Source organism: Aquarana catesbeiana, linkage group LG05, assembly GCF_042186555.1.
Source record: "Aquarana catesbeiana isolate 2022-GZ linkage group LG05, ASM4218655v1, whole genome shotgun sequence".
In the NCBI taxonomy this organism is placed as follows: domain Eukaryota; kingdom Metazoa; phylum Chordata; class Amphibia; order Anura; family Ranidae; genus Aquarana; species Aquarana catesbeiana.
This window is the reverse complement of record NC_133328.1, coordinates 179,742,366-179,763,835: the sequence shown is the minus strand read 5'-3', so window position 1 is coordinate 179,763,835 and position 21,470 is coordinate 179,742,366. Positions and strand designations below refer to the sequence as shown.

Below are 21,470 nucleotides of genomic sequence, written 5' to 3'. Positions count from 1 at the left end.
TCCAGAAGCTCATTTGTAAGGTCAGGCACTGATGTTGGACGAGAAGGCCTGTCTCGCAGTCTCCGCTCTAATTCATCCCAAAGATGTTCTATCGGGTTGAGGTCAGAACTCTGTGCACACCAGTCAAGTTCCTACACCCCAAACTCGCTCATCCATGTCTTTATGGACCTTGCTTTGTGCTCTGGTGCGCAGTCATGTTGGAACAGGAAGGGGTCATCCCCAAACTGTTCCCACCAAGATGGCAACATGAAATTGTCCAAAATTCAAAAATGTCATAGACTTCTATGGAGGCTTTGAAGACACTTTGAAGCACCACTAAAGCGACATGGGACATCATTTTTGAAGCAAAGCAAACGCAAGGTGTGAAAAGGACTGTAAGCTATTTTATTAAATGGCAGGGGCTTTGACTGGTGTTCAGAGAGCTTTAACCACTTCAATACCGGGCACTTACAACCCCTTCCTGCCCAAGCCAATTTTCAGCTTTCAGCACTGTCGCACTTTGAATGACAATTGCGCGGTCATGCTACACTGTAACCAAAACACATTTTTTTTATCATTTTGTTCCCACAAATAGAGCTTTCTTTTGGTGGTATTTGATCACTGCTGGGGTTTTTATTTTTTGCGCAACAAACAAAAAAGACTGAAAATTTTGAAAAGAAAAAAAAGTTTTTCTTTGTTTTTGTTATAAAATTTTGTAAATAAGTAAAGTTTTCTCCTTCATTGATGGGCACTGATAAGGCTGCACTGACGGGCACTGAAAAGGCGGCACTGATGGCCACTGATGAGGTGGTACCAATGAGGTGGCACTGATGAGGGGCAATGATGGGCAACGATAGGTGGCACTGGTATGCAGCACTGATGGGCATTGATAGGCGGCACTGAAATGGCGGCACTGATGAGTACTTATGGGTGGCACGGATGGGCACTGACAGCTGGCACTGATGGGTGGCACTGCTGGGCATCACTGATAAGGAGACATCTGGCAGCCAATAATAGTTGGCACTGACTGGCAAGATGTGTGAGCACTTACTGGCATCCCTGGTGGCCATGGTGGTCCAGTGTGGGCATCTGCGGCCAGCGCAGACCCCCCTGTCAGGAGAGCCGCCAATCGGCTCTCCTCTACTCGCATCTGTCAGACGCAAGTAAGGAAAAGCCGACAAATGGCTCGTCCTGTGTACACCGTGATTGGACATGGCTGATCACGTGGTAAAGAGCCTCCGGCCTAGGCTATTTACCGAGATCGGTGTAGCAGTGTTTCAGACTGACACACCACACCACTGATCGCTGTGCTGCACGCTCCCACGGGCTTGTGATCGCGGCTTGTCCTGCTGGACGTCATATGACGTCCAGTCAGGATAACTGAACCATCGCCCGGCCGTCATTTTAATATAGGCTGGGAGGGAAGTGGTTAAAAAAGCATGTCCAAAGCCATGTTTTGAAGCAAGTGTAAACAAGCCCTTAAAGTGGCTGTAAAGGCTGAAGATTATTTACCTTCATGCATTCCATCCCTCAGCAATACTCTGCAATGCCCTGTGCAATACTCTGCAATGCCCTGCAATACCATGCAATACCCAGTTATACTCTGCAATACTCGGTGATATCCAGCCATACTTTGCCATGCTCGGCCATACTCGGCCTCTGTATGTGGCCAGACTGTGGAATTCTCACACATGTGATATCGCCGTACTCAGGAGGAGTAGGAGAATCTATTTTGGGGTGTCATGTTTAGTATTTACATGCTATGTGTTAGAAATATTGTATAAATGGAAAACTTTGTGTTAAAAAAAAAGTGTTTTAACCACTTTTCGCCCGCCATACGACGTCCTTGACTTTGTGCGGGGATATCTGAATGATGGATGCAGCTACAGGCATCATTCAGATATCAGCTTTTTCAGCTGGCGATTCCCTACACCATAAGAATGATCATAGCGGCTGTTCCATTGCTTGATCGTTCTTACAGGAGGCAAGAGGGGACGTCCCCCCCCCCTCAGGTGCTTCTACCGACTCACCGCTACGATCGAAGCCAGGATTGTTTTTTTTTTTTTCAGGCTTCCCAGCCTAGAGGTGAGATGTGGGGTCTTACTGACCCCATGTCTCACTGTAAAGAGGACCTGTCATGCCATATTCCTATTACAAGGGATGTTTACATTCCTTGTAATAGGAATAAAAGTGATCAAAAAATGTATTTTTTGGAAAAAAGCATCAAACTAAAATAAATAAATAAAATGAAGAATAAAAAAAAAAATAATAATTTTTTTTCCCGTGTCCTCGCATGCAGAAGTGAACGCATACATATGAAAATGGTGTTCAAAGCATACATGTGAGGTATCGCTGAGATCGGTAGAGCAAGAGCAATAATTTTGGCCCTAGACCTCCTCTGTAACTCAAAACATGTAGCCAGTAAAATATTTTAAAGCTTCGCCTATGGGGATTTTTAAGTAGCGAAGTTTGGCGCCATTCCACGAGCGTGTGCAATTTTGAAGGGTGACATGTTAGGTATCTATTTACTTGGCATAACTTCATCTTTCACATTAAGAAAAACAAAACAGTAAAGTTAGCCCAATGTTTTTTGCATAAAACTGCGCAAATACCGCTCGAGATAAAAAGTTGCAACGGCTGCCATTGTATTCTCTAGGGTCTTTGATTAAAAAAAATATAATGTTTTGGGGTTCTATGGAATTTTCTAGCAAATAAATGATGATTTTACATGTAGGAGAGAAATGTCAGAATTGGCCTGGGTGCTCCAGAACTCCTGAAGGTGTTCCATGCATGTTGGGCCTCTGTATGTGGCCATGCTGTGTAAGCCCCCATTCACACCTATGCGAATTAGATGCGACTTACACCACATCCAATTCGCAGGACATTTTAAAATACATTCATTTGAATGTATCTGGTTCACATATGTGCGTTGCATTCGCACAGCGCATTGCACAAAAAACGTGTGCGTTATTTGGGCATTGCGGTGCGAATTACAAGCCCATTATCTCCTATGAGAACGCATCTGATTCGCAGATGCATTGCGTTCTGAACAAGGATTTTCTCCTTCTCCTCACTACACCGCCCCCATCTCCCTGCTCACTGATCCACAGCTACAACACAGAGAAACCTTTGAACAACAGATTTTTATCTTCCCAGTGAAACCTGAGCTTCAATTCACACCGCACATGTGTGAACCCAGGCTAAAAGTCTCACACATGTGATATCGCCGTACTCGGGAGTAATAGCAGAATGTGTTTTGGGGTGTAATTTGTGGTATGCATGTGCTGTGTGTGAGAAATAACCTGCTAATATGACAATTTTGTGAAAAAAAAAAGAAAAAAAAAATCTTGATTTTGCAAAGAATTGTGGGAAAAAATGACAACTTCAAAAAACTCATCATGCATCTTTCTAAATACCTTGGAATGTGTTCTTTCCAAAAAGGGGTCATTTGGGGGGTATTTGTACTTTTCTGGCATGTTAGGGTCTCAAGAAATTAGATAGTCCGTCAGTACTTCAGGTGTGATCAATTTTCAAATATTGGCACCATAGCTTTTGGAATCTATAACTTTCAAAAAGACCAAATAATATACACCGATTTGGGTTATTTTTTCAAAGATATGTAGCGGTATAAATTTTGGTAAAAATATATGAAGAAAAATTACTAAATTTGCAAAATTTTATAACAGAAACAAAGAAAAATGCAAGAAAAATTTTTACAGAATTTTCGGTCTTTTTTCTTTTATAGCGCAAAAAATAAAGAACCCAGCGGGGATTAAATACCAACAAAAGAAAGCTCTATTTGTGTGAAAAAAAGGACAAAAATTTCATATAGGTACAGTGTTGCATGACTGAGTAATTGTCATTTAAAATGTGAGAGCACTGAAAGCTGAAAATTGGTCTGGTTATTAAGGGGGTTTAAGTGCCCAGTGGTGAAGTGGTTAATGCATTATTTGCTCTAATAATTCGGGGTACTTTGTCGCAGTAAGTGGGCTTAGCACTATATGACCATATAGTGTGACCAAATCCCCATATTTTTTTAATATGTTCAGGTGTTTTTAACTAGCTTTGCAGGAAATGTCATTCTTGTATGTGTGCGCTGTAAAATATTTTGTACTGTTTGTAGGTCTTATAGCAGCACCATCTAGAATTTAAACGCATTGCAGGGTGTGCCCCCAAATATGTACTTGTATATTGGAATAGACCCTGACTGGGTTTTTTTGGGCTGGAGCAACCCTCCCCCTCCTCAGTACCTCTTATTTAGTGGCCACCGGTGTATAGGATGTATCCCCTTCAGTTCTCCCACATAGAGGAGTTTAGCTCCCATGATTGAGACAAAGGATCTTCCATTCTATTACTAGAGTAGGACCCACTAATTTGGGGTACTTTGTCGCAGTAAGTGGGCTTAGAACTATATGACCATATAGTGTGACCAAACCCCCTGAATATGTTCAGGTGTTTTTAACTAGACCTGCAGGAAATGTCATTCTTGTATGTGTGCGCTGTAAAATATTTAGCATTCTTTGCTCTGCTGGAGGAGGAGAGAGCGGGGGGAGTGCAAGCTCTTTGTGTCTTATGGACATATAGAGCAGCGGCTCAGGAACGAGCATGCAGCAAAAGGGGTTGTAAAGTCTCGAGGTTTGTCACTTTAATGCATTCTATGCATTAAGGTGAAAAACCTGTGCTGCAGCTTCCCCCCCAGAGCCCCCCTTTTACTTACCTGAACCCGTTTGTTCCAGCGTCGAGGACGAGCCCAGCAGCTCCAACCACTGTCTTGGGTCCTCATTGGATAGATTGATAGCAGTGGAAGCCATTGGCTCCCACTGCTGTCAATCAAATGCAGTGACACGGGAGCAGGGGGGGTTAGGCCGAGTCCTGTTGTGTGTGTCAATGGACGCAGCATCAGGACTCGGGAGCGCATCAGGCATCAGGACTGGAATGTGATCTCCGTGGGGGCACTCGATGAAGAGGAGGAGCCAGAAGCACCACCCGGGCACCCCAGAAGAGGAGGATCTGGACCACTCTGTGCAAAACCCTTGACAGAGGAGGCAAGTATGACATGTTTGTTATTTTTAGAGGTCGACGGATATATCGTCCGATATTTGGTGTTTTTAACTTAATCGGCCGATTGTGCTGATAAAAAAGGCCGATATAACTTCAGCGCGACTTGCAAATGACTTCTGTAATAGAAGTCAATACAAGTTGCCTGAAGTCTTCTGTGAAGTGACTTCTCTCCTCTCTGGGCAGCCTGCCAAGTCTGAAAAAAAGAACCTGAAGAGATACAATGTTTACACTTATGAATGGACTGAACTCTGTGTGTAGAAGCTCTCAGTTTAACCATTTAAAGACTAAATCTTTTCTGACATTTGTTGCTTACAAGTAAAAATCCTGTATTTTCTGCTAGAAAATCACTTAGAACCCCCAAACATTATATATATTTTTTTAGCAGAGACCCTAAGGAATAAAATAGCGGTTGTTGCAATATTTTATGTCACACAGTATTTGTGCAGCGGTCTTTCAAACGCAATTTTTTTAAAAAAAAATACACTAATAAATTAAAAAAAAAAACTAAGCAGTAAAGTTAGCCCATTTTTTTTCGTCCAAAAGTTTTGATTACCTGTTTTTGTGTATTTAATATTTAAGGTATAGTTTTTTTTTGTTTTGTTTTTTTTTTATCTAAATTCTACATACAAGTGAACTGATTGGAGGTTTTTTTGTTTAATAAATGTTTAAATGTAAAAGATTTTCTGTATCACTTAAAGCTGCTCTCACACTGGAGCGGGCATGCGTTGACGGTAAAACGCTGCTAGTTTTAGCGGCGCTTTACCGTCATTTTAGAGGCGATATTCGGCTGCTAGCGGGGCACTTATAATCCAGCTAGCGGCCGAGGAAGGGGTTAAATGCGCCCCTGAAGCGCTGCTGCTGAAATGCTTTGCAGGCGCTTCGGCAGCGGTGCGCATTCATTTCAATGGGCAGGAGTGGTGATATACACCGCTCCAAAGATGCTGCTTGCAGGACTTTTTTTTTTTAACATCCTGCCAGCGCATCGCCTCAGTGTGAAAGCACTCGGGCTTTCACACTGAGACTGCAGGGGAGCCATTTTACAGGCGCTATTTTTAGCCCAAAAGCGCCTGAAAAACGCCCCAGTGTGAAAGGGGTCTAACTGTTAGATTTTATGAGATGAAGGGGGAAAAAAAAAAAATCGGCATCACATATCGGCCACCGCGATTTCTAAATATCGGCATCGGCCAGAGAAAAAACCATATCGGTCAACCTCTAGTTATTTTTGTTTACATTTTTTAAATGACCCTTTTCAAATCACTTTAACTGTCCCCAATCCATTTCCTGATAGAACAGAGCCTTGGGGACACTCTGCACATGATCAGTTTGGTATGTATTTCTAAAAAGGATAAGATCGGGCGCGTTCGAAGCTTCACATGATAGTCTCATATAGAAAACAAATAGGTTACTAGAGTTGTGCAAATTCTCGTAACACAGGGTACAACTTCCCACGATGATGTAATGTATTCTCTCATTTCCAAGCATGTACGGTCTTGGTCACTGGATTCTTTACAGATAAATACTATACTGATTAACCGCTTGGCATCGGGAGGCCGTCATATGACGGCCTCGACTTTCGGGGTTTATATCTGAATGATGCCTGAGGCTACAGACGTCATTCAGATACCGGCATTTTCAGCCGGCGATTCCGTACACCATAAGAATGATCATAGCGGCTGTTCTGCCGCTTGATCGTTCTTACGGGCGGCGAGAGGGGACGTCCCCCCCCTCCCGCCGCCCTCCGGTGCTTCTACCGACTCACCTCAGCGATCGGCGAGTCGGATAGCAGATCCGCCGGCGCCGGGTGTGCACCATAGAGATTTCTGGCGGACCAGATGGTCGCCGGAGTCTCTATGATCGTTCGGAGGCCGGGCGCGATGTTATGACGTCACGCCCGGCCTCTGCATTCAAAAAAACGGCGCCGCTTCGGCTGTGAAGCGGCGATCGTTTTATTTTTTATTTTAGGCTTCCCAGCCTAGAGGTGCTATGTGGGGTCTTATTGACCCCATATCTCACTGTAAAGAGGACTGATCGTGTCATATTCCTATTACAAGGGATGTTTACATTCCTTGTAATAGGAATAAAAGTGATCAAAAAAAAAAATTTTTTTAAAGTGTCAAAATAAAAATTTTTAAGTAAAATTAACAATAACAAAAAAAAAATTTAAAGCGCCCCTGTCCCCGTGAGCTCGCACGCAGAAGCAAACACATACGTAAGTCCCGCCCACATATGAAAACGGTGTTCAAACCACACATGTGAGGTATCGCCGCGAACGTTAGAGCGAGAGCAATAATTCTGGCCCTAGACCTCCTCTGTAACTCAAAACATGTAACCAGCAAAAAATTTTAAAGCGTCGCCTATGGGGATTTTTAAGTACCAAAGTTTGGCGCCATTCCACGAGCGTGTGCAATTTTGAAGCGTGACATGTTAGGTATCTATTTACTCAGCGTAACTTCATCTTTCACACAATGCAAAAAAATTTTGCTAACTTTGCTGTTTTGTTTTTTTTAAAGCATGAAACTGTTTTTTTTTTTCAAAAAAAACGCGTTTGAAAAATTGCTGCGCAAATACCGTGCAAGATAAAAAGTTGCAATGACCGCCATTGTATTCTCTAGGGTCTCTGCTAAAAAAACATATATAATGTTTGGGGGTTCTATGTAATTTTATAGCAAAGAAATTATGATTTTTGACATGTAGGAGCGAAGTGTCAGAAATGGCCTGGATGCGAAGTGCGAAGTTAAACAAAAGTCGTTTGTTCTGAAATTGTATGAGAAAAATGCTCATGTTTTTCACTTCGGATAATTTTGTATGAACGGTCGCGATCTGCTCGCGAAAGCTGCGTACTAATAATCAGAAGGGGCGATCAGATTATTCTATGATCGCTCCCATAGCGGTATTAGTCATCCGATTTTCTCATTGGGGTAGATTTATTAAGGCTATTAAGGCTGGTGCACTCAGATCTCTGGCGCAGCTGTGCATGGTAGCCAATCAGCTTATAACCTCAGCTTGTTCAAGTAAGATTTGGCAATAAAACCTGGAAGTTTCTATGTAGAAGTGAGCCTGATTTTTGCACTCTCCAGCTTTAGTAAATAAACCCCATTGTGTGTACCAGGCATTAGGATTGCTTGGTGATGAAGGGGTTAAAGCATATGTACTAAACGTTATGCTATATATGTAGATGTGACTTCCCTAATTTTGGAACTTCCAGGAAATAATTGGGCAGACTTCAGAGATGACACAGTAAGCAGCAGAAGCACTACAAGTGACAGCAGAGCATGCCTGTAGGGTAGAGCCCAGCACACAGACAGCACAGGGGGAGATCACACCTGATCTATGCTCGCTCACCTCGGCTCTCTCACCATCTCCTTCCTCCAGATAATGTCACAAATCCCATCCAACTACCGGACTAGTCCATGCTTCTAATCCCAGAGCAACTGCAGAGACCCCGGACTACAGTCTGTCCGAGGGGAACTTCATTACCACGTGGTGGGAATGAGACATAAACAAACCGCTGTGGTGTCTTGTACACACCTGTGCAGTGATCGCTATTTATTCTTACCTCTTCTAATATCCGGAATCATATTCATTTTAAAGCAAGTGAAAATTATATTTTTTTCCACATCACCACCCCTATTTTTAGTGTTTAATGGATTGCTCCGTTACCCTAGTAACAGGGAGGCAAGGAACGGACGCTTCACAGGGACTGCTGATGATTGGACGGATCAGAAACTGCCTGCTTGGTAATGAGAAGCCTTAGCCTATAGCAGAGGCGCTTCCTTACCACGTGACCTATAGGCTTTGTCTGTACAATTTGTCAAAACAGAAAAAAAGTTTGGTCGTTTAAAATTGTGTTCTGTTTCTCTTCCTTATTGTAGCTGGAGATATACATGTATTATGAAGCCGTGCTGCTGTCCTCACAGCCCTGATCGGAAAATGTGGGGGGAAGAGCAAGAGTACACAGGCCACGCCTACTGACCAATGACAGCGCCGCGAGCTAAAAGCTGTTAGCAGGATTGAGGGGCGGAGCCTTCTTCGGAGACAGCCAATTAAGTGCGAGCGCGCGACAAGAGGGCGTTAGTTAGTGCGTCACTCGGAGGAAGGATCAGTTTGCGACTGATCATCTCTAGAGGAGGAGCACGATTCGTCAGTTCTCCATCACGCCCATCTCAATGTCTTCCTGCAGAAGCACAGCTGGATACCAAGAGGGCGGAGACTATCACTATAGATTCAGAGAGGGGGCGGGCATTTACTGAAGCCAAATAGGACATTTTTACTAATGGATCGGAGAAAACCATGGGCGGGTCTAGGCCGGCTACGGCACCCACCGATGTCACCAGTGTGAGAAATAAAAAACGCCATGTGTCGCTAAAAGCGGAGAATGAGGGGGAGGAGCCGAGGGCACCAAAGCTGTCAAGCAGGAGTACACAGGCCACTTCTACTGACCAATGGCAGAGCCGTGAACTCAAAGCTGTTAGACAGCAGGATTGGTGGGCGGAGCCTGCTCCGGAGAACAGTTAGAGAGACAGCCAATCGAGTGCGAGTGGGCGGCGAGAGGGCTTTACCTTACTGCGTCACTCGGAGGGAGGATCAGTCTGCAATTGACCACCTAGAGGAGGAGCACAATTCGGCTGTTCTCTGTCACTCATATCTCCATGTCTTCCTACAGTCTCACAATTGAACGCTAAGAGGGCGGAGACTATCATTAGGGGATTTAGAGAGAGAGGGGGCGGGCATTTACTGAAGCCGAGTCGGACATATTTACTAAAGGACTGGAGGAAACCATGGGCGGGTCTAGACCGGCTAAGTCACCCACCGATGTCATCACTGTAAGAAAAACAAACCCCATGTGTCGCTGACAGTGAAGAGAGGTAAGTCCCCCAATCTGATCATTTACATATTCACTATGAAAGAGACCCTGTCATTATCTGTATTCTCTATTAACCACTTGCCAACCGCCTAACGCAGATATACTGCGGCAGAATGGCACGGGCAGGCAAAATCACGTGATCTGCCTCCCGAGGCGGTCGGCTTCGTTAGGGGAGCGATCCAGGCTGAGGGGGAGACCACTCATTTGTGGCCACCCCCTCGTGATCGCTCCCAACAAATGAGAATCTTCCTCTGCTGCTGTAAACAGCGGCAGAGGAAGTGATGTCATGTCTCCTCGGCTCGGTATTTTCGCTCCAGCGCCGAGGAGAGAAGACATCTGAGTAAGTGCACCAACACAACACACACAGTAAAACACATTAGGCACACTTTACACCCCCCCCCCCCCCCCCATCACAGTGACACCAAGCAGTTTTTTGTTTTTTCTCTGATTACTTAATTGGTGTCAATTTGTGACAGTGTGTTAGGGCAGTTAGGGTTAGCCCCCTTTAGGTCTAGGGTACCCCCCAACCAAGTTTTAACCCCGTGATCACCCCACGTCGCCAGTGTCACTAAGCGATCGTTTTTATGATCGCTGTATTAGTGTCACTGGTGACGCTAGATAGGGAGGTAAATATATAGGTTCGCCGTCAGCTTTTTATAGCATCAGGGACCCCCATATACTACCTAATAAAGGTTTTAACCCCTTGATTGCCCCTAGTTAACCCTTTCACCAGTGATCACCGTATAACCGTTACGGGTGACGCTGGTTAGTTCGTTTATTTTTTATAGTGTCAGGGCACCCGCCGTTTATTACCTAATAAAGGTTTAGCCCCCTGATCACCCGGCGGTGATATAACTTAGGTTTTAGGGTCTGCGTCGCCCCAGGCAGCGTCAGGTTAGCGCCAGTACCACTAACACCCACGCACCATACACCTCCCTTAGTAGTATAATATCTGAACGGATCAATATCTGATCCGATCAGATCTATACTAGCGTCCCCAGCAGTTTAGGGATCCCAAAAACGCAGTGTTAGCGGGATCAGCCCAGATACCTGCTAGCACCTACCGTTTTGCCCCTCCGCCCGGCCCAGCCCACCCAAGTGCAGTATAGATCGATCACTGTCACTTACAAAACATTAAACGCACATAACTGCAGCGTTCGCTGAGTCAGGCCTGATCCCTGCGATCGCTAACAGTTTTTTTTGGTAGCGTTTTGGTGAACTGGCATGCACCAGCCCCAGGCAGCGTCAGGTTAGTGCCAGTAGTGATAACACCCACGCACGCACCGTACACCTCCCTTAGTGGTATAATATCTGAACGGATCAATATCTGATCCGATCAGATTTATACTAGCGTCCCCAGCAGTTTAGGGTTCCCAAAAACGCAGTGTTAGCGGGATCAGCCTAGATACCTGCTAGCATCGATCGATCACTGTCACTTACAAAACACTAAACACACATAACTGCAGCGTTTGCAGAATCAGGCCTGATCCCTGCAATCGCTAACTGTTTTTTTGGTAGCGTTTTGGTGAACTGGCAAGCACCAGCGGCCTAGTACACCCCGGTCATAGTCAAACTAGCACTGCAGTAACACTTGGTGACGTGGCGAGTCCCATAAGTGCAGTTCAAGTTGGTGAGGTGGCAAACACAAGTAATGTCCCGCTGCCACCAAGAAGAAGACAAACACAGGCCCGTCGTGCCCATAATGTCCTTCCTGCTGCATTCGCCAATCCTAATTGGGAACCCACCACTTCTGCAGCGCCCATACTTCCCCCATTCACATCCCCAACCAAATGCAGTCGGCTGCATGAGAGGCATTTTCTTTATGTCCTCCCGAGTACCCCTACCCAACGAACCCCCCCAAAAAAAGATGTCGTGTCTGCAGCAAGCGCGGATATAGGCGTGACACCCGCTATTATTGTCCCTCCTGTCCTGACAATCCTGGTCTTTGCATTGGTGAATGTTTTGAACGCTACCATACACTAGTTGAGTATTAGCGTAGGGTAGCATTGCACAGACTAGGCACACTTTCACAGGGTCTCCCAAGATTCCACCGCATTTTGAGAGACCCGAACCTGGAACCGGTTACAGTTATAAAAGTTACAGTTACAAAAAAAAGTGTAAAAAAAAAAAAAAAAACACAAAAAAAATATAAAATAAAAAAAACAAAAATAGTTGTCGTTTTATTGTTCTCTCTCTCTATTCTCTCTCTATTGTTCTGCTCTTTTTTACTGTATTCTATTCTGCAATGCTTTATTGTTATTATGTTTTATCATGTTTGTTTTTCAGGTATGCAATTTTTTATACGTTACTGTTTACTGTGTTTTATTGTTAACCATTTTTTTGTGTTCAGGTACGCCATTCAGCTGCAGCGCGGATTTAGTTATCTTGACAGCAACAGCGTTTGCTCCCACGATATATAAAGCCGTGACTCCAGCGGAGGTGATATATGTCGAAGCATGGGGGCAGCAGGGGCGGAGGAGCGATTTGCTCCCAACTTTTGGGGCGGATGCCCCCATGCTTCGGCATATATAAATGGTGCATGTATGCCCATCATTAGAAGTGGGTGGATGAAGGGAGGTATTCTAATGGTGGGCATACCCACCGATCAATCTCTTTTTTTCGTTCAGCCCACAGGCTGCATGAAAAAAAAAAGATTACAATATATGCCCAACAGGTACCAGCAACGTACTGGTATGTTGCTGGACTTTGAGTGGTTATACCAGAATGATGCCTGCAGGTTTCGGTATCATCTTGGTATCATTCTTTTCAGCCAGCGGTCGGCTTTCAGGTAAAAGCAATCCTAGCGGCTAATTAGCCTCTAGACTGCTTTTACAAGCAGTGGGAGGGAATCCCAACCCCTCCCACCTTCTTCCATGTTTTTCTCTGGCTCTCCTGACCCAACAGGGAACCTGAGAATGCAGCCGGTGATTCCGCCAGCTGACCATAGAGCTGATCAGAGACCAGAAAACTCCAATCATCTCTATGGCCTAAGAAACCGGAAGCTACAAGCATTTCATGACTTAGATTTCGCCAGATGTAAACAGCGCCATTGGGAAATTAGGAAAGCAATTTATCACACTGATCTTGGTGTGGTCAGATGCTTTGAGGGCAGAGGAGAGATCTAGGGTCTAATAATCTAAGCACCCCTGTCCCCCCCTGTTTTCGCGCAAAGGCGAACGCAAGCGTTGGTCTGGCGTTAAATGTAAACAGCAATTGCACCATGCATGTGAGGTATCACCGCGAAGGTCAGATCGAGTGTAGTAATTTTAGCAGTAGACCTCCTCTGTAAATCCAAAGTGGTAACCTGTAAAGGCTTTTAAAAATGTATGTAGTTTGTCGCCACTGCACGTTTGTGCGCAATTTTAAAGTATGTCATGTTTGGTATCCCTGTACTCGGCCTAAGATCATCTTTTTTTTATTTCATCTAACATTTGGGCAATATAGTGTGTTTTAGTGCATTACAATTAAAAAAAGTGTTTTTTCCCAAAAAAAGCGTTTGAAAAATCGCTGTGCAAATACTGTGTGAAAAAAAAAATGAAACACCCACCATTTTAATCTGTAGGGCCTTTGCTTTAAAAAAAATATATAATGTTTGGGGGTTCAAAGTAATTTTCTTGCAAAAAAAAATTATTTTTTCATTTAAACAAAAAGTGTCAGAAAGGGCTTTGTCTTCAAGTTGTTAGAAGAGTGGGTGATGTGTGACATAAGCTTCTAAATGTTGTGCATAAAATGCCAGGACAGTTCAAACCCCCCCCCAAATGACCCCATTTTGGAAAGTAGACACCCCAAGCTATTTGCTGAGAGGCATGTCGAGTCCATGTAATATTTTATATTGTGACACAAGTTGCGGGAAAAAGACAATTTTTTTTTTTTTTTTTTTTTGCACAAAGTTGTCACTAAATGATATATTGCTCAAACATGCCATGGGCATATGTAAAATTACACCCCAAAATACATTCTGTTGCTTCTCCTGTGTACGGGGATACCACATGTGTGAGACTTTTTGGGAGCCTAGCCACGTACAGGACCCCGAAAACCAAACGCCACCTTCAGGGTTTCTAAGGGTGTAAATTTTTGATTTCACTCCTCACTGCCTATCACAGTTTCGGAGGCCACGGAATGCCCAGATGGCACAACCCCCCCCCCCCCCCAAATGACCCCATTTTGGAAAGTAGACACCCCAAGCTATTTGCTGAGAGGTATGGTGAGTATTTTGCAGACCTCGCTTTTGTCACAAAGTTTTGAAAATTGAAAAAAGAAAAAAAAAAGTACATTTTTCTTTTCTTTCTTCATTTTCAAAAACAAATGAGAGCTGCAAAATACTCACCATGCCTCTCAGCAAATAGCTTGGGGTGTCTACTTTCAAAAATGGGGTCATTTGGGGGGGGGGGTTGTGCCATCTTGGCATTTTATGGCCTTGCAAACTGTGATAGGTAGTGAGGAGTGAAATCAAAAATTTACGCCCTTAGAAATTCTGAAAGCGGTGCTTTGTTTTCAGGGCCCCGTACGCAGCTAGGCTCCCAAAAAGTCCCACACATGTGGTATCCCCATACTCAGGAGAAGCAGCAGAATGTATTTTGGGGTGTAATTCCACATATGCCCATGCCATGTTTGAGCAATATATCATTTAGTGACAACTTTGTGCAAAAAAAAAAAAAAAAAAAGTTTGTCATTTTCCCGCAACTTGTGGCAAAATATAAAATATTCCATGGACTCAACATGCCTCTCAGAAAATAGCTTGGGGTGTCTACTTTCCAAAATGGGGTCATTTGGTGGGGTTTGAACTGTCCTAGCATTTTATAGCCTTCAAAACTGTGATAGGTAGTGAGGAATGAAATAAAAAATTTACGCCCTTAGAAATCCTGAAGGCGGTGCTTGGTTTTTGGGGCCCCGTACGCGGCTAGGCTCCCAAAAAAGTCCCACACATGTGGTATCCCCGTACTCAGGAGAAGCAGCTAAATGTATTTTGGGGTGCAATTCCACATATGCCCATGGCCTGTGTGAGCAATATGTCATTTAGTGACAACTTTTTGTAATATTTTTTTTTTTTTGTCATTAATATTCAATGGGCTCAACATGCCTCTCAGCAATTTCCTTGGGGTGTCTACTTTCCAAAATGGGGTCATTTGGGGGGGGGTTTGTACTGCCCTGCCATTTTAGCACCTCAAGAAATGAGATAGGCAGTCATAAACTAAAAGCTGTGTAAATTCCAGAAAATGTACCCTAGTTTGTAGACGCTATAACTTTTGCGCAAACCAATAAATATACGCTTATTGACATTTTTTTTTACCAAAGACATGTGGCTGAATACATTTTGGACTAAATGTATGACTAAAATTGAGTTTATTGTATTTTTTTTTTTTTATAACAAAAAGTAGAAAATATCTTTTTTTTTTTTTCAAAATTTTCAGTCTTTTTCCGTTTATAGCGCAAAAAATAAAAACCGCAGAGGTGATCAAATACCATCAAAAGAAAGCTCTATTTCGTTTGGGTACAGCATTGCATGACCGCGCAATTAGCAGTTAAAGCGACGCAGTGCCAAATTGTAAAATGTGCTCTCGTCAGGAAGGGGTAAATCCTTCCGGGGCTGAAGTGGTTAATAATGATAGATATAAGACTAGCTCAAAACAAATGATAATAATAGAAGCTATTGATAGATAATAATGGAAGCGAATAATAATAAATTATAATGATGTATTTATACTATTAGTAGTATCCATCTACTATTATTATTATTAGCTTCTTCCAATCGTCAACATGCTACTGTATATTAACCACTTGCTTACTGGGCACCTAAACCCCCCTCCTGCCCACACCAATTTTCAGCTTTTAGCGCTGTCACTCTTTAAATGACAATTGCCCGGTCATACAACACTGTACCCAAATAAAAGTTTGTTATCTCTTTTTTTTTTTTCCCCACAAATAGAGCTTTCTTTTGGTGGTATCTGTTTTTATTGTTTGTTAAAAAAAAATTAAAAAGACCGATTTAAAAAAAAAAAAAAAAAAAAAAAACACGTTTTATATTTTTTTTAATAACAGGTAATATTTCTCCTTCATTGATGTACGCTGGTGAGGCTACACTGATGGGCACTAATAGGCAGCACTGATGTGTGGCACTGAAGGGCATTGATATGTGGTACTGATAGCTGGCATGATGGGTGGCAGTGATGGGCACTGATTAGCACTGGTAGGTGACACTGATAGGCAGCACTGATGAGGAACTGATTGGCACCACTGGTGGGCATTGATAGGTGGCACTGATTGCTGGCACTTACTACTGTGGGCACTGATTTGTGGCACTGGCAGGCGGTACTTTAGGGCACATATGAGGTGGCTTCGCCTCTTCGGGACCGATGTCCCTTCAAACAGAAGCCGGCGATCAGCTTTTTTTCTTCTCACGCTAAAAAACTGATTACCGATCCTCTGTTTACCTCATGTGATCAGCTGTCATTGGCTGACAGCTGATCACATGGAAAGGGGCCGGCATCGACCCCTTACTCTGATCTGTGATTACCTGAGTCTCATTGACTCAGGTAATCATAGCGCGCGCCACACGGCCAGCTTGCAAAGGGGAGGACGTCAATAGACGGCCTCCCGGCAAAGCAGATCCGCGCTGTAGCCATCATTCAGCTATAGCGTGGATCTGAACAAGTTAAAGCCCCAATTTTTAAACCCCCTCTAACATGCACTGACAGTCTATTGTCCTTTATACCCTGTGAAGTCCTCTATTCAGGTTCCTTATTGATGCCAGTTTTGGTAAGGGGGGCACTAATCCAGTGCTTCAATGGCACCCCAACACCTCCGGTTCCTTACCACCCCCCTGTAATGATGTCAGTCCTCTTCTCACTCCTGAATAGTGTGATGGCAGCTCCAAAATTCTTCACCTGCACAGTAACCACTGTCAGTGTCTCTACACCCTCACCTTCCCTGTCTGTGTGGGCAGGTGGGGCTCTACCCTGTGAGTCAGTGTGTGGGCATGTATATATGTGAGACATGGGGGGGAGATGTACTAAAGCTAGACAGTGCAAAATCTGATGCAGATCTGCATACAAACCAATCGGCTTGCAGGTTTTATTGTCAAACCTTAATTAAACAAGTTGAAGATAGAAGCTGAATGGCTACCATGCAACGCTGCAGCAGATTCTGAGTGCACCAGTTTTAGTAAATTTCCCCCAAGGTCTTTAGACTGTAAGCTCTCTCAAGGATAAGATCAGCTTTGGTACCATGTTACTAAGGGCCCTTTCACACGGGCTTTCCGATCAGGTCCATCTGTCAGTTTTTCAGGCGGACCTGATCAGACACTCCATTCACCCCTATGGGGCAGCGGGTGTCAGTGGTGACATGTCTGCTGACATCCACTGCTATCCGATCTGATCCTGTCTGCCAAATCCAGACGGATGGTGACCCTATTTTCCATCTGTCTGGCAGATCGGATTGGATGAAAACGGACAGGCGGTTAGTTTTTATCCAATCTCCCCATAGAGGAGAGCGGGACTCTGACAGGTCCGTCTCTGCACAGTAAGTGGAGATGGACCTGTGATCCGTCTGCTCAGTGGGGATCAATAGAGCGATCTCCCACTGAGCAAGTGGAGTCCATCAAACAGGCAAGCCTATGTGAAAGGAGCCTCAGGGCACTTTCACACTCACAGCGCCCGGGTGTCGGTGGTAAAGCGCCGCTATTTTTAGCAGCGCTTTACTGTCATTTTAGTGACGCGTTTCAGCTGCTGTCTGGCGCTTTTAACCCCCGCTAGCGGACGAAAAAGGGTTAAAAGCGCCGCTGCGGCAGCCCTGCCCATTGATTTCAATGTGCAGGGGCGCTTTAGGAGCGGTGTATACACCGCTCCTAAAGCACCTCAAAGAAACTGCTGGCAGGGATTTTTTTACGTCCTGTCAGCGCACCACTCCAGGGTGAAAGGCCCGGGCTTTCACATTGGAGTGACAGGAGAGGCGCTATTTTCAGCTCTATAGTGCCTGTAAAGTGCCTCAATGTGAAAGGGGTCTAAAGGTGCATATGAAGTACAGGCAGCCAGCTGTCATTAGTGTCTGCAGAAGCCTGATATTGCACCTGTAATCCACTGATCATGGGTGCAATACTTTGCAGGCTCCAAAGTAAGAAAATAATAAATACACATTGTTTAACCCACAAAATCATGTGCATTTATTTTATTTATTTTTTATTCAGGTGAACTTAAAGGAGAAGTATAGGAATAGCAAAAAAAAAAAAAAAAAGCACACATCTATACTCGTCTCCCTGCTGTGACATCAGTGGGATGCTACAGCTGCCTCCTAAGTTCGAGAACTAAGTGATCACATGACAGCTAACTGTTCAGTTCTTGGTTTTCTCTGAGCACAGAGCAGTGACTGAGCTCACTGGGGAGGGGGAGGGGGTGGGAGCGGCTGGCTCAGGCTCTCATCGATGCGCAGAGAGGCTAAGCCATCTGGCAATCGGGCATCTGTGTGGATCCCGGCATTACTGTTGGAATCCTTCCAGAGCCTGGAGTGGCTCTGTGAGGTCAAGTAAGTGCACTCCTGTGACCAGCAAGAGAAGTGGGGCCAAGATATCTTTGGCCATACTTATCTTTTAAAGGTATGGACTGATGTGAATGAGTAGTATTTCCCTAGTACGTGTTACTTTTAAAGCTGGCCAGGATTTACGTAAGCGAATGTAGCGTTCACCAAACTACTGTACTATGGTCTAAAGATAGCTGGGTCAGACTAAAGGACCTCTTTAAAAAGTTCACAAGATTTTGATATAAGAAAAAAACACCCACGACTTTCATTAGAACTCTTTGCTCTAACACTCTGCTTTGCTCGCCCTGGGGTCACTCATGTGTGCTCGCATAGCTGCCTGTGTGTGTCTATGGGACACACAAAGCATGGCTTAGCCCCACCCCTTTTCCCAATGGCTGTGATTGACAGCAACAGGAGCTAATGGCTCCTGCTGCTGTGTCTGAGCCAATCAGGAGAAAGACTCAGGAGATCCTCCGCTCTCGTGCACATCGCTGGATCGGGCTCAGGTAAGTATTAGGGGGCGGGGCTGCACTCTGAAGGTTTTTTCTTCAGCCTTTAGAACTACTTGAGGGCTAATAACAGATCACATACCTAAGCACTTATAGACCTTTTTCTAATCAAAAAGTCCTTCATTTTTGGTAATTCATTCAGCCTAGGGGGGAAATGAGCACTTGGCACTTTATCGTGTCGAGCACTTGAATATTGGTGAAGAGGAGTGCAATTAGTACTTTTAATTGCCTGAAGGAGTGTCTTTTGAAGATAATCAGTTTGCACTAAATCTTTCGTCAGTCCGTAGGGTTCAATATTGAGTTGGCCCACCCTGTACAGCTATAACAGCTTCAACTCTTCTGGGAAGGCTGTCCACAAGGTTTAGGAGTGTGTCTATGGGGATGTTTGACCATTCTTCCAGAAGAGCATTTGTAAGGTCAGGCACTGATGTGGACGAGAAGGCCTGGCTCCCAGTCTCCGCTCTAATTCATCCCAAAGGTGTTCTATTGGGTTGAGGTCAGAACTCTGTGCACGCCAGTAAAGTTCCTCCACCCTAAACTAGCTCATCCATGCCTTTATGGACCTTGCTTTGTGCACTGGTGCGCAGTCATGTTGAAACAGGAAGGGGTCATCCCCAAACTGTTCCCACAAAGATGTAAACAAAAAATTGTCCAAAATTCAAAAATGTCCAAAGCAAGCTTTGTCATAGACTTCTGTGGAGGCTTTGAAGACACTTTGAAGCACCACTAAAGCGACATGGGACATCATTTTTGAAGTAAAGCAAACGCAATGTGTAAACAGGACTGTAAGCTAACTATTTTATTTAGTGACAGGGGCTTTGACTGGTGTTCACAGAGATTTAACCACTTCAATACTGGGCACTTACACCCCCTTCCTGCCCAGGCCAATTTTCAACTTTCAGCACTGTCGCACTTTGACAATTGCGCAGTCATGCTACACTGTACTCAAACTAATTTTTTTTATCATTTTGATCCCACAAATAGAGCTTTCTTTTGGTGGTATTTAATCACTTCTGGGTTTTTTTATTTTTTGGGCAACAAATAAAAAAAAGACCGAAAAGTTTGAAAAAAAAAAAAAAAAGTTTTTCTTTGTATCTCTTATAAAATTTTGTAAATAAGCTGAGTTAGACTTACCGGTAACTCCTTTTCTGAGAGTCTTCCAGGACAGCCCATGAGACCTTGGGCTCCTCCTACCAGGACAGGAAACACGTCACCCCCACCAGATAAAAGGGCGGTCCTCCAGGCCCATGTCAGTATTCTCAAGAACCGTAGGACCCTGCAAAACATATGCATAATACACATAACTTCAGACAATACCGGGTGGGAATCCGGCTGTCCTGGAAGACTCTCAGAAAAGGAGTTACCGGTAAGTCTAACTCAGCTTTTCTCCAAGCGTCTTCCAGGACAGCCCATGAGACGATGAGCCAGAACTTACCAGTCTAGGGAGGGACAACTGCCTGAAGGACCTTACGACCAAACGCCTGCTCCTGAGCTGATAGGAGATCCAGGCGATAATGTTTAATGAAGGTCGAGTAACTGGACCAAGTGGCAGCCCTGCAAATTTGTTCCGGTGAGGCACCAGCCCTCTCAGCCCAAGACGTAGACAAGGCTCTAGTTGAGTGTGCAGTAACAAAAGGTGTAGGGACCTCCCTAATTTTGTAAGCTTCCAAGATGGCTTGCTTTATCCATCTAGCCAATGTGGCTTTAGATGCACTATTCCCCTTGTGAACTCAAGAAAAGAGGACAAACAAGGCATCAGTTTTCCTAAAGGTCTTCGTGACCTCAAGATAGACCAAGAGAATCCTTCTTACATCTAGAAAACTAGAAAGGTTGCCAATACAATGTTCTGAGATCGGTGGAATGTACTTGCCACCTTGGGCAAAAAACCTGGATCGGTTCGTAACACAACTCGATCCTCAAAAATCGTGAGGAAGGGCTCCCTTACTGATAGGGCCTGCAACTCACTTACCCTACGAGCTGAGGTAACAGCTATAAGGAACACAGTTTTTAATGTAAGTAACTTAACTGACATACTTTCCAGAGGTTCAAACGGAAATTCTACCAGAGTTTGAAGTACTAGGGACAGATCCCACGTTGGACAAATCCTCACTACTACTGGTCTGGCCCTAGAGATAGATTTGAAAAATCTGGCTATAGTGGGATTTTCCAGGAGAGAAAACTGGAGGAACACACTAATAGCTGCCGCCTGTACCTTTAAGGTACTAACAGAAAGACCTTTGTCGACACCCTCTTGGAAAAATTCCAAAATAGACGGAATACCATGAGTTAATCTATCATTTTCAGATAACCATGAGTTAAACCTTTTCCAAACTTTGGAATATATGGCTCTAGTAACCGGCTTCCTGCAATTAACGAGAGTTCTGACTACTTTGTCAGAGAACCCTTGGGCGCTTTTCTTCAGATACCAGGCCGTCAAGTTTAAGGAAACCACCTGAGGGTGTGATACTGGACCCTGCAATAATAGGTCTTCCCTTTTCGGAAGACTCCACGGAGGCTCTGAAACCAGAGACTGTAGCAGGGAAAAC

General features: G+C 44.3%; 1 protein-coding gene across 7 annotated transcripts in view; it reads right to left on the bottom strand.

Moving 5' to 3' along the window:
* Positions 1-21,470, bottom strand: part of LOC141144580 (serine/threonine-protein kinase ULK4-like) — a 580,148-nt gene that overhangs the window by 546,562 nt on the left and 12,116 nt on the right. For 3 of the 7 annotated variants that reach the window (XM_073630399.1, XM_073630398.1, XM_073630404.1), the window contains exon 1: positions 8,597-8,720. The exons of 1 other annotated variant lie outside the window; for it this stretch is intronic. In XM_073630399.1, the coding sequence (XP_073486500.1) occupies positions 8,597-8,624 (28 nt within the window). In that variant the 5' untranslated portion in view covers positions 8,625-8,720. Of the gene's footprint in view, positions 1-8,363; positions 8,526-8,596; positions 8,721-9,599; positions 9,742-21,470 lie in introns of those variants that run through there. 3 more of the 7 variants (XM_073630402.1, XM_073630401.1, XM_073630400.1) reach the window with 3 other exon arrangements.